The 12,904-nt window shown below is 44.2% G+C and overlaps 1 protein-coding gene across 3 annotated transcripts in view; it reads left to right on the top strand.

Moving 5' to 3' along the window:
- The window catches only part of CAAP1 (caspase activity and apoptosis inhibitor 1), a 45,643-nt gene that overhangs the window by 10,843 nt on the left and 21,896 nt on the right, over positions 1-12,904 (top strand). For all 3 annotated transcript variants that reach the window (XM_056520642.1, XM_056520634.1, XM_056520625.1), the window contains exons 3-4: positions 1,642-1,726; positions 6,187-6,265. In XM_056520642.1, the coding sequence (XP_056376617.1) occupies positions 1,642-1,726; positions 6,187-6,265 (164 nt within the window). The remainder of the gene's footprint in view (positions 1-1,641; positions 1,727-6,186; positions 6,266-12,904) is intronic.

Genomic DNA, 12,904 nt, shown 5'->3' with positions numbered 1-12,904 from the left:
GTATGCAGAAAGAAAAGGGGGCACTGTCATCTATTAATGTTGTCCATGGTTGTTGAAAATGCCCCTTTAAACATCAGACATAAATATATATAAAAGTAGGATAGAAGTAGCACATCCAGTGTATTCAGTGTATCAGTGGGCACACAGGTGAATGATCGTGGTAAATCAATCCAGAGCAATATTTCTTGGATAAATGCAATATAAATGTGGTGTGTCACTGCGGTGAGTGGCAGGGCCACGGGTGTTGCGGTGATGAGTGTTGGGATCAGATGTTATTAACCCCGGGGGTCGGATGGTATTATGTGTTCGTGATGCCAGTGTGGTTTTCGGGTCCCGGAACACCACACGCCCAGATTATCTGCCATCCCACGGGCTAGTAGTGAATAAAGAGTCCACAACCAGTTGAGGGTAAACGGAGGCTTTGCTGAGAAGACAGGTGTAATTATCTTCACAGCTAAGGCCAGAATTCCCAGAGAGGTGGCCAATACCCAGAGCACCTCGCAGCTTGCTGTAATAAACTTGACTTGTAATTAGACTTGACTTGTACTATGTGCAGGACTTGACTAACTTCAGTGACAGCAGACATAGACTTGTAGACTTACTGGAGACTTTTAGCGTTGTGGCCTCCAGATGCTGTCCTGGAGATCTCTGGTGGCGGCTTCAGCAAAGACTTGGATGTTACTGCTATGAGCACTTAACTCAAAAAAGAGTGAATTAAAGATGGCTGCCACTTTATATAGTTGGGGGCTGGACTAAAGCCCATTGGTCAAGCTGTGGGTCATAGCTTAAGCTGGTGCTCTCTGGGAGTACATGTTACAACCAATCATATAACTGCATAACCCATCATGTGACAGGCTTACTCACAGGTCGTTGAGACCTCCAAAGGTCCTGTATACTCTCTAGACATAAGGATCCTGTCTATGCTCTTAAAGTTGGTGTATGTACCTTTACTGAATTAACAGGAGAACAAGGGGAGTCCCTGCAGGGGAGCCCCCAGGTCACTGAGGGACTCAACCTGACAGGGCCTACAGGTAGCACAGGAACATGTACCTGTACTGGGACTAGGGATCGACCGATATCGTTTTTTTAGGGCCGATACCGATAATCGGTGCAGGTTAGGGCCGATAGCCGATAACTTATACCGATATTCCGGTATAAATTATCGGCTATTTATCCCCCCGCGACACCGCTGCAGATTATTGATTTAAAGCGGGCGCTTTAAATCAATGCACTGCAGTGGCTTTTGCGGTGCCATAGGCCGCCGCCACCCGCTTCTTCTCCCCCCTACCTGTCAGGGTGCTCCGGGCCATCCATCCATCGGTCGCAGTCCGGTGGGGGCGGTGCAGGGGGGCGGGCCTTTTTGGGTTATCGGCAAGGTAATTGCTGATACCGATAATGCCCAAAATCGTGATTATCGGCCGATAATATCGGCCATACCGATAATCGGTCGATCCCTAACTGGGACATCACAAATATATATATCTATATATAATATATATAATGCCTTTTATGTATACTTTCTTTAATATTGCCACATTTGTGAAACCATGGTATATTGCCATTCGTATAGCATGAAGTTGGGTGTATTATACATTTGAGATATGTCTGGTTTCATGAAATGTCCTGATGTTTATGCTGTAGGACATATCTCTTGATGAGATCAAGCAACTTTGTCTTGAGCAAGTGGAAATGGAAACAGATGAGAGCTTGCTACGGATCCTTCAGGGTAAGGCAACAACATCCTTTATTGTTTTTGTACTGTAGTGTATGTTTACCATCATTGATATCTTATCCAGCCATTTCCCATGATACCCACAGCTTACCTTACAAGGCAGGTTCTTCTAGTTCAGGGGTCTCAAACTCGCGGCACTCCAGATTTTGCAAAACTTCAACTCCCAGCATGCCTGGACAGCTGTTGGCTGCAGCTAACAGCTGTAGGGTATGCTGGGAGTTGAAGTTTTGCAACATCTGGAGGGCTACGAGTTTGAGACGCTTGTTCTAGTTAAAATCAGGGTGTGCTGCTTAATTGTTTGTTGCCGTCTCAGCTGTGTGAGGTTCCAATCCCTAAGGGCATATGGCACCAATTAAATGTACACCCTAAAAATAGCTTAACAGCTGGAAACCCCAAAGGAACAGTGACAATAAGAAGCCCATGGCATCAGCAATGTAACAGCTGAGTTACATAAGTGTTCTTTTTTTCAGATATACAGTCATGACCGTAAATGTTGGCACCCGTGAAATTTTTCTAGAAAATGAAGTATTTATCACAGAAAAGGATTGCAGTAACACATGTTTTGCTATACACATATTTATTCCCTTTGTGTGTATTGGAACTAAACCAAAAAAGAGGGAAAAAAAGCAAACTGGACATAATGTCACACCAAACTCCAAAAATGGGCTGGACAAAATTATTGGCACCCTTAACTTAATATTTGGTTGCACACCCTTTGGAAAAAATAACTAAAATCAGTGGCTTGCTATAACCATCAATAAGTTTCTTACACCTCTCAGCCGGAATGTTGGACCACTCTTCCTTTGCAAACTGCTTCAGGTCTCTCTTATTGGAAGGGCGCCTTTTCCCGAAAGCAATTTTAAGATCTCTCCACAGGTGTTCAATGGGATTTAGATCTGGACTCATTGCTGGCCACTTCAGAACCTTCCAGCGCTTTGTTACCGTCCATTTCTGGGTGCTTTTTGATGTATGTTTGGGGTCATTATCCTGCTGGAAGACCCAAGATCTCAGGCGCAAACCCAGTTTTCTGACACTGAGATGTACAGTGCGATCCGTTGGTAACCCTCCGATTTCATGATGCGTTGCACATATTCAAGGCACCCAGTGCCAGAGGCAGCAAAACAACCCCAAAACATCATTGAACCTCCACCATATTTCACTGTAGGTACTGTGTTCTTTTCTTTGTAGGTCTCATTACGTTTTTGGTAAACAGTAGAATGATGTGCTTTACCAAAAAGCTCTATCTTTGCCTCATCTGTTCACAAGATGTTTCCCAGAAGGATTTTGGCTTATTCAAGTTCATTATGGCAAAATGTAGTCTTGCTTTTTTATGTCTCTGTGTCAGCAGTGTGGTCCTCCCGGGTCTCCTGCCATCGTGTTTCATTTCATTTAAATGTCAATGGATAGTTTGCTCTGACACTGATGCTCCCTGAGCCTGCAGGACAGCTTGAATATCTTTGGAACTTGTTTGGGGCTGCTTATCCACCATCTGAACTATCCTGAGTTGACACCTTTCAACAATTTCTCTTCCATCCACGCCCAGGGAGATTAGCTACAGTGCCATGGGTTGCAAACTTCTTGATAATGTTGCACACTGTGGACAACGGCACACACCTGTTACTTGCCCCAGGTGAGTTTAAAGGAGCATCACATGCTTGAAACAATCTTATTTTTCCACAATTTTGAAGGGGGTGCCAATAATTTTGTCCAGACCATTTTTGGAGTTTGGTGTGACATTATGTCCAATTAGATTTTTTTCCTCCCTTTTCTGATCTAGTTCCAATACACACAAAGGGAATAAACATATGTATAGCAAAACGTGTTACTGCAATCCTTTTCTGTGAGAAATACTTCCTTTTCTTAAAAAATTTCAGGGGTGCCAACATTTACGGCCATGACTGTAAATATCATAGAACACCTGAAAGATAAACATTGGAGCAGTAAAAAGATCTAAAACATCAAGTTGTTCTGAAAATATAATACTAATGTACACCATTTCTAGTTTCACCTGCAGCCATGGATTCTTTAGAACAGCACATTTAATGATTTGGTAAATCTGTAGGATAGACTCTCAGTATCAGATCAGTATCAAAGTGATCAGCTGACTGACACTACAGTAAACGCAGAGTTGTGACTGTGCCTGGTGCCACAGCTCAGAGTAGCGGTATTCTGGACCTAAGACATCTTATTCCCTATCCAAAGGATAGGGAATAAGATCTCTGATCACGGGGATCCTCTCTCATGCAGTGATCCTGTGTGAGCTGCATGCCAGCGCTGGGGGCTCAGAGTCTGAAGCGTGTGATGTCACTTCAACCCCTCAATGCAAGTCTAGGGAGGGGGCGTGAGCGTCTGTCATGCGCGCCCCCCCCCATAGACTTTAGACTTGTATTGAGGGAGAGGGGCGTGATGTCACACAGGGGCGGAGTCGTGATGTCATTATACTTTGGCTCCGTAGTCGTAGCTTGCTTCCAGCTCACACAGGTGGGTACTGCATGAGAGATTGCGGGGATCCCCAGCGACGGGACCCCCATGATCAGAAATCTTATCCCCTATTCTTTGGATGGGGGATGAGATGTTTTAGGGCCGAAGTACCCCTTTAAGTGAATAGGACTACGCTATAGTACCAGGCAGAGACTAATAAAAGTACAGCACTGTGCTTCTTAAACAATGAAGGAGCATGGTGTAAAGAGTAATTGTCATTTCCAACAACAAAAAATAAAAAGTTATGTTATTCAGTACCTACTTATGTATTTCTCCCAAAAATGCCTCCTTTCTGCTGCTCACTTGCTCTCACATCATCTGACGTATTCTCTGCAAGCACTTGGCTTGTCCTTCCTAAACATGACTCCACTTTCCCCCTTGAGTCTGCTCTACATCACTGGGTCTTGAGAGCGCTCTCTCGGCATTTCTTCTATTACCCCAGGCTGCTCTGTAACCCCTTCCCCTCAGTTTATGCTGCAAATGTTAGAATTATCGGAGGTTGCCTGCAGTATAACTATCTGCCTGAAACTCTAACTCTCTGAGTTTTTCCAAAGTGACCAATCAAAGCTCAGCTTTCATATCTTCATAAGCTCTGGTAAGATGAAAGCTCAGCTGTGACTGGTTGCTGTGGGAAAACCCAGACAGCTTTCTGTTTAAGACAGATGGATAAAACTAGGGATGTCCTGATACCATTTTCTTTTAGGACCGAGTAGGAGTACCGATACTTTTTCTTAAGTACTCGCTGATACCAATTACCGATACTTTTTTCAATGTCATGTGACAGGGTTTTTTTTTTTTTTTTCCTTAAGGATATGTTCACACGGGCGGATCCACAGCGTATTTTATGCTGCGGATCCGCTGCTGAAGGCCCGCTACATGGTGCCTTTAGATGTGCCTGCTTGGTGCGGTAATACGCCACTACGAGCAGAAACATGTGTGAGTCTCGGCACACATGCGCAGTGTATTCGCACATCGCCTCCGCTCTTGGCCTAGCTCATGGAGCAGGAGAAACGGCCGCGATGTGTGCGAATACACCACACAAGCATGTGTACAAGCACATTGCTTCAGTGTGTCTGCTCATAGCGGCATATTGCCGCTCCAACGAGGCACATCTAAAGGCAGCATGTAGCAGTCCTTCATCAGCGGATCCGCAGTGTAAAAAAAGGGGTGTTTTTTATGAGGGCTTTTTTTTTATAATTTTTTTTTTATTATTGGGAAGGGGTTAATTCACATTTATTTAAAAAAAAAAAAAAATGTCTTTTTTTTTTTTTTGTCCCCATAGGGGACTATTACATGCAATCTGTAGATTGCATACATTGATCAATTCTATGTTATACTGTGATCAGTGTTATCGGCGCTCCTTTACTAATGCCTGTCACGGCTGGCATGGCTCCGGCCGTCCTCACAGCTGATCGGGACACCGCGATTACACCGTGGTTATCCCGACCAGCATCCCTGAGCTAACTGGCAGTCAACTCCAGGACTTATAGATGCCGTGATCAACTTTGCTCATGGCGTCTAAAGGGTTAATGTGGGTCCCTGCTATGATGCATGCTCAGCTGCTGAGTGCACTGCATAGCTCCGGAGCAGAGAGTGCAGGCGGCTTACCTCATCTCCGTTATACTCGTGAGTCCCACCGGCAGGTATCGGATTAGGTATCGGGGACATTAGCACGAGTACAAGTATTCGTGCAAGTGTTCAGTATCGGGACATCCCTAGATAAAACTATGCTAAAATGTCTAATCAAAGTAATAGAGCTTACTAAAATAGTTCAAATGGTTTGGTGATAAATTAGACTTTTTTTTTTTTTTTTCTCTTTTTGCGTACATTTTTGTTTTCATATTGTTAATATTCATATAGATCAAAATGTGAGTCATAATTTGTCATAAAAGTTTGTAGTTAGGCTTTAAAGAGGGTCTGTGGTTGCTTGGAAAAAATTATTATAAAAATAACTTTATTTATTTATTGTTCAGGAGATCATGGAGTAGATTCTAACACAGAGGAAGAAAATGAAGCACAGAACATAAAGTCCAGAACAGGACTGAGCAGTCAGTAAGTTGTTTGTGGACATATTTTAAATTTTTCATCTTAGTTATTGATGACAAAATGTTAAAAGGGGTTTGCAGGGACTTAGTGATTTGTGGCTTATCCTCAGGTTAGGTTATTAAAGGGGTTATCCTCCATAAGGTGATTTTAGTACCTACCTGGCAGACAGTAATGGACATGCTTAGGAAGGAGCTGCGCTTGTCTTGGGGCTAATTGGCTATGTTGTGAGATTACCATAACACTGTGGATAGCTTTTTGTGAACTGGTGTTTTCTGTTTTCAGTTTTCTTTTTTTGACTACAAATCCCTTAATTCCATTTTCCTCCCTCCAACACATCAGCCACCCCACCAATTGAAACATAAATGAGCTACATACATCAAAAGACCTGTGGTTTTCAATCAGGGTGCCGCTGTTGCATTAGTTGAAGTTGATCTATCTCCCACCAAGCGATCCCTCCACCCATTGAAGCATACAGGCTTCCTGTCATCAGCTGACTAGTGAGTCAGGTCTCGGCCACATTGCAACCTGGGAAAAATCCGAGACAACAGTCATTTTGTATGCTGTTAAAAATAAATATTGGGGTGAAAATCACATAAGAATTGTGAGAAAACCATCACACACAGGTACAGACACTATATTATGAACTATACTATCTTTACAGCCCCTGTAACATAGTCAAATAAAAAAAATTTTAAAAAATCCTGGAATACCCCTTAAGGATCAAGCCCATTTTCACCTTAAAGAGTAGCTCCCACCATCTCATTATTGTTTTATTCTGTCCCTACCTATAGGTAATCTATCCTTAACCCCCTCCCTGCCTTTAAAAAAAATTACATAGTCTTCATCTTCTGGTCTTCTTGCTTGCTGTGCGGTCTTGTCCCGGAAGCCGGCTTCCCCAGCAGGCGTGACGTCACTGACGCCTGCTGGTCACAGACTTCCGCCCTCACTTCATCTATGCTGCACTCCCGCCGGAAGCGCGCTTAGATGATCAGCGAATTGCAGGGCAGGCTGCTCCGGGGTCTCCTCCTCCCTGTTTAGCAGTACATGTGCTACCCAGGGAGGAGGAGTATAGGAGTAGCCTGCATAGAAATAGACACCTGCCAAGATCCGGTGTAGTGAAGAAAACTGTGTCTTGAAGCGTTCTCAACCAGTCACAGTGTCTCAGCACTTTCATCAGCTGTTTGGGACACAGAACGCTTCAAGATATAGTATTCTTCACTACACCGGCTTGTAAACTTGCAGTGGAGCTTCAGCACGGCACTGATAACTAGTGTGCGCGCGCTATCTCCAATGCAGTTTACATGCCAGGGGCAGGGATGGGCTGCGCGCGAATCTAATCAGCCAATGCGCAGGTCCCGGCGTTTAATGCGCTCGCGCCTGTCTGATTGACAGGGAGCGAGCGCAGCCTAAATGAATTGGGACCGATTGCCCGGCCAGCATCGGTCCAAATTCAGGCGTGACGTCAGGCTACAGCCGGTCACTAGGAGGGAGACCCCTGGTGGCCGGTTTTCAAACGTAAATTTCACCCTAATAATAAAAATTAAAAAAAATTATGAAAATATATGAGATATGTTGTAGTACATAAGTACTACAACATATCAAAAAAAAGTTGGGGACAGTGCCCATTTAAGGACCAGCATTTTTTGCACATCTGACCACTGTCGCTTTAAGCATTAATAACTCTTGGATGATTTTACTTATGAATTTGTTTCCGAGAGTTTTTTTGTGACATATTCTACTTTAACATAGTGGTAAATTTTCACTGATACTTGCATCATTTCTTGGTGACATTTTTTTTTTAACTTTGAAGCTCTCTGCTTGTAAGGAAAATAGACATACCAAATAAATTTATATTGATTCACGTATAAAATATGTGTACTTTATATTTGCATCATAAAGTTGACATGTTTTTACTTTTGGAAGACATCAGAGGGCTTCAAAGTTCAGCAGCAATTTTCCAATTTTTCTTTTTTTTTTTTTTTGTATTAAAGGTTTTTATTGGCATTAACAATAATAGTAACATTACAGCAAAAAGTAGATTGCAGAACAGCCTACAGATATGCAAACAGAATAGGCAAGTTGCAACACTTCAACAAATGTGAAATATAACATCAATGCATGCGTGAGAATATATGTGGAAACTCACGGTCGACAGTTGTCGTCTATATGAGTCACGAGACAGTCTCGTTTCATGTCGCAACCGGCAATGAGATAAGTTGACATGGTACGTAGGCACACTTAGTAAAACAAATCGACATACAAGGGAGAAAGGGAGAAGGATAAAGGAGGGAAAAGGAAGAGGGAAAGAGAACAGAGAAGGATGCTGAAGTAAGGGTGTAGATGCAAGGGGGGTGCATACCTCAGGTGATCATGTGTACGGACCAGGCCCCGACCGTCTAGCAGCTTGACATAACTAGGCGGGTCACACACCCGAGAAGAGATATGAACACCAAGTGGGGGCCAGTCTATGTGTGGAGCGATCTATATTCGGGGGAGGACACAAAGGAGGTCCAAGGATGCCATATCTGGTGGTATTTGGTCAGCTGCCTGGAGGAGTCGGCCAGAAGTTCCTCCATTCTGTGGATAGTAGACAACTCCTGCAGCCAGTCTGAGAAGGTGGGGGGGGAGGTGGACTTCCACATTCTAGGTATTACCGATTTAGCAGCCAGCAACATGAATCTTATCAATCGAGAGGTATTCCTCGGTACCGATGGAGGGAGGACTGAAAGGAGAAGGGGAACAGGATCAGGGGGAAGGCAAACTTCAGTCAGCCGGTAGATCAGGTTTATCACTTGGTCCCAAAAGGGAAGAAGCAATGGGCAGTGGAACCAGACATGGGACATGTTACCACCCCGCTCACCGCATCTCCAGCAGTGGTCAGGCACTCCGGGGTACATACGGGACAGGAGGGTAGGCACTCTATACCACCTCGTCAACACCTTGTAACAGGTCACCTGTGCTTTACTGGATATTGAAGTCTTATGGCAAGAAGAGATCGCCTGTCCCCACTCCTCGTCCGAGAGTGCACGGTTCAACTCTCTCTCCCAACCCTTACGGAAGGGGAGAGGGTCATCACTAAGTGTATCTATGAGGAGAGCGTATAAGGTACTAATCGGCCGAGCCGAAGCAGAGCCAGAGGTGCATAATCTCTCAAACGAGGACAGCGGACGGTGGAGGTTAAGACGCGCCCCTCTAGTAATGTAAAAATGACTTAACTGTGTATACTGATAGCTAACAAGGGGCGAGGGCAGGCAGTCAGGGAGTATGTCAGATAGCGACTTCAAGCCCGAGGGGGTCAAGAAGTGCGAGAAGGAGGCACCCACCGCTCTAGGGTAACACAGGAACTTAGGTGAGTCGAAGGCTGGTGGAAATATCTGGTTTCCGAACACAGGGGACAAGGGGCCATCTGACCTATGTAAGAGGGAGTCTGGCAGGAGGGTGCGGTGTGTTCTAGCAATAGAGGACGTGACTGGCGGTAGCTCAGATAGGACAGCAATTTTCCAATTTTTCACAAATTTTTCAAAATCTTAATCATATTAGAAATACCCCATTATAGAAACTGCACCCCTCAAAGTGTTAAAAATTATATTCAGAAAGTTTAACCCTTTAGGTGTTTCACAGGAATAGCAGCAAAGTGAAGGAGAAAATTCAAAATCTAAATTCTTTATTCTCTCATGTTCTTGTAGACCCAGTTTTTGAATTTTTACAAGGGGTAATAGGAGAAAAAGCCCCCCAAATGTGTAACCCAATTTCTCTTGAGTAAGGAAATACCTCATGTGTATGTGAAGTGTTCAGCAGGCGCAGTAGAGGACTCAGAAGGGAAGGAGCAACAATGGGATTTTGGAGAGTGAATTTTGCTGAAATGGTTTTTGGAGGGCATGTCACTTTTAGGAAGCCCCTATTTTACTATTTTGTAAACTACACCCCTCAAGGAATGTTACAAGGGGTACAGTGAGCCTTAACACCCCACAGGTGTTTGACGACTTTTCGTTAAAGTCGGATGTGTAAATGGAAATTATTTTTTTTCCCATAAAGTGCAGTTTTTTTTTTCCAAAATTTACAATTTTTTACAAAGGGTAATGGGAGAAAATAGTAAAAATTAATGGGATCTCAACATAAAATGTGATTACCCAAGCCGAGGATACTGTGCTGCACAAAAAACCCAATGTGCCAAAAAAATGCAAGTGGAGACAAAAAATGGGTAACGGTCCTACTAGGCTAGGGTTGAGAGATAGGAGAAAGAACAGGAGAAAAAAAAATGCAAAGAGTAATAAAATAAAGAAAAGAGAATGAGAGAGAGAGTTTCCAAAAAATTGCATTTATTTACATAAACTTACTCGAGTGAGGTCCTTAGCAAGGCCCTTGCTTCAGACTATTCACGAGATCTAAAATATAATATATAGATATACAGTGGTCCCTCAACATACGATGGTAATTCGTTCCAAACGACCCATCGTTTGTCGAATCCATCGTATGTTGAGGGATCCGTGCAATGTAAAGTATAGGAAGCTGTACTCGCCTGTCCCCGTCGCTCCGGACCAGGTCCTCACCGCTCCCGATGCTGTCCCAGGGGCTCCCGATGCTGTCCCTCTGCTCCGGTGTCTTCTTCGCGATCCTCCGGTGTCTTCCGCATCTTCTGCAGGGTCCGGGCCTCGCTTTCTGGTGACGTTATTACGCTGCTGCGGCGGCGCGGCGTGCGTAGTGACGTAATAACGACGCCGGAAAGCGAGGCCCGGACCCTGGAGAAGATGCGCAAGACACCGGAGGATCGCGAAGTGGACCCGGAGCAGCGGGAATAGGTAAGTGAAGCTGCTGGGGCACATTACACTGCTATCCGACAGCAGCTTAAGCATTTTGTGCTGTCGGATAGCAGTTAATGCGATGGCCCCGACATATAAAAGCATCGTATGTCGATGCTGACATCGACATGTCATGGCCTCTGAGAGGCCATCGTATGTCGATTTTATCATATGTCGGGGCCATCGTAGGTCGGGGGGTTACTCTACTATGAAAACTGCACTGAAGGTATATATATATATATAATATATATATATTATATATATATTATATATATCTCAGTCATTCACTCTCGCTGCTATCGAAAAAGGGCACGTGGCTCCCCGAAACGTGTCTAGCCCGAGAAGTCACCTACCATCACCCCCACTGTGGACACACAGAAGGACTTATACCCTAGGAGCCTCAGATTAGAGAAACACGCTCAATCAGGAACTCTTTCTGCTCCGCTGGCCAGCCGCCGCTAGGACGACTACATCCAGCCCACGATCGGCATAGCCGGTAAGAGGCACACAGTGCCAAACTTGCATACCTGTCCCCGCGCTGCCAGGTGATAGCGAGGTCCCGAAGCAGAGGATTACAGTAACTGAGACAGCTACAACCCCCGCTGAGTTTGAAGCCACTCATACTGTAGCCCTGGGCAGTCAGGGTAGAATGGGCTCCAAACAGGGGGCATCCAGCGCTGCCAAACGCTGCGCCGAAATATTATCTACTGCGAAAGAACTTATTTCGACACAGTGCCGTCCCTGCCAAGCTATTGTCTATACACAATCCATCTCCAGTTGCGGAGGAAATATCCATATTTGCAGCACTTGTAGCGCCTAATATAGCGCAAAGACTTTCCTATTTCCGTGTCCAGTTCTAATTATATTTAATAGGGGTATTATTATCATCCAGTGTTGTTTTTATATATACCTTCAGTACAGTTTTCATAGTATATCTATATATTATATTTTACATCTCGTGAATAGTCCGAAGCAAGGGCCCTGCTAAGGACCTCACTCCGCTAAGTTTATTTAAATAAATGCTATTTTTTGGAATCTCTCTCTCTCGCTTTCTCTTTCTCTTTCCTTCTCATTTCTTTTACATTTATTTTATTACTCTTTGCATTTTTTTCTCTCCTATCTCTCACCCCTAGCCTTTTTTTGTCTCTAATGAGAGAAAATGTCCCCCAAAATTTGTAACCCCATCTCTTCTGAGTATGGAAATACCCCATGTTCGGGCGTAAAATGCTCTGCGGGCAAACTACAATGCTCAGAAGAGAGTCACTTTTGGCTTTTGCTGAAATGGTTTTTGGGGGGCATGTCGCACTTGGTAAGCCCCTATGGTGCCAGAACCGCAAAAAAAAAAACACAGGGCATACTATTTTGGAAACTACACCCCACAAGGAACGTAACAAGGGGTAGAATGAACCTTAACACCCTACAGGTGTTTGACTACTTTTTGTTGGATGTGTAAATGAAGAAAAAATTTTTTTCACGAAAATGCTGTTTTTTCCCAAAATTAATAGAGTAATAGGAGAAAATACATTGGAGCAGTGGGCTGTGCAAATGAAAAATGACATTTTTCATTTTCACGGACCACTGTTCCGAAAATCTGTCAGACACCTGTGGGACGTAAATGCTCACTGTACCCCTTATTACATTATGCAAGGGGTGTAGTTTCCAAAAGGGGGTCACATGTGGGGGGGTCCATTGTTCTGGCACTATGGGGGCTTTGTAAACACACGTGGCCTTTAATGCCGGACAAATTTTCTCTTAAAAAGCCCAATGGCGCTTCTTCTCTTCTGAGCATTGTAGTGCACCCGCAGAGCACTTTACATCCACATACGGGGTATATTCTTACTCAGAA

The sequence above is a fragment of the Hyla sarda genome, chromosome 1, assembly GCF_029499605.1.
Source record: "Hyla sarda isolate aHylSar1 chromosome 1, aHylSar1.hap1, whole genome shotgun sequence".
Taxonomy (NCBI): Eukaryota; Metazoa; Chordata; class Amphibia; order Anura; family Hylidae; genus Hyla; species Hyla sarda.
The sequence above is the reverse complement of the archived record's forward strand: the minus strand, read 5'-3'. Positions and strand labels throughout refer to the sequence as shown.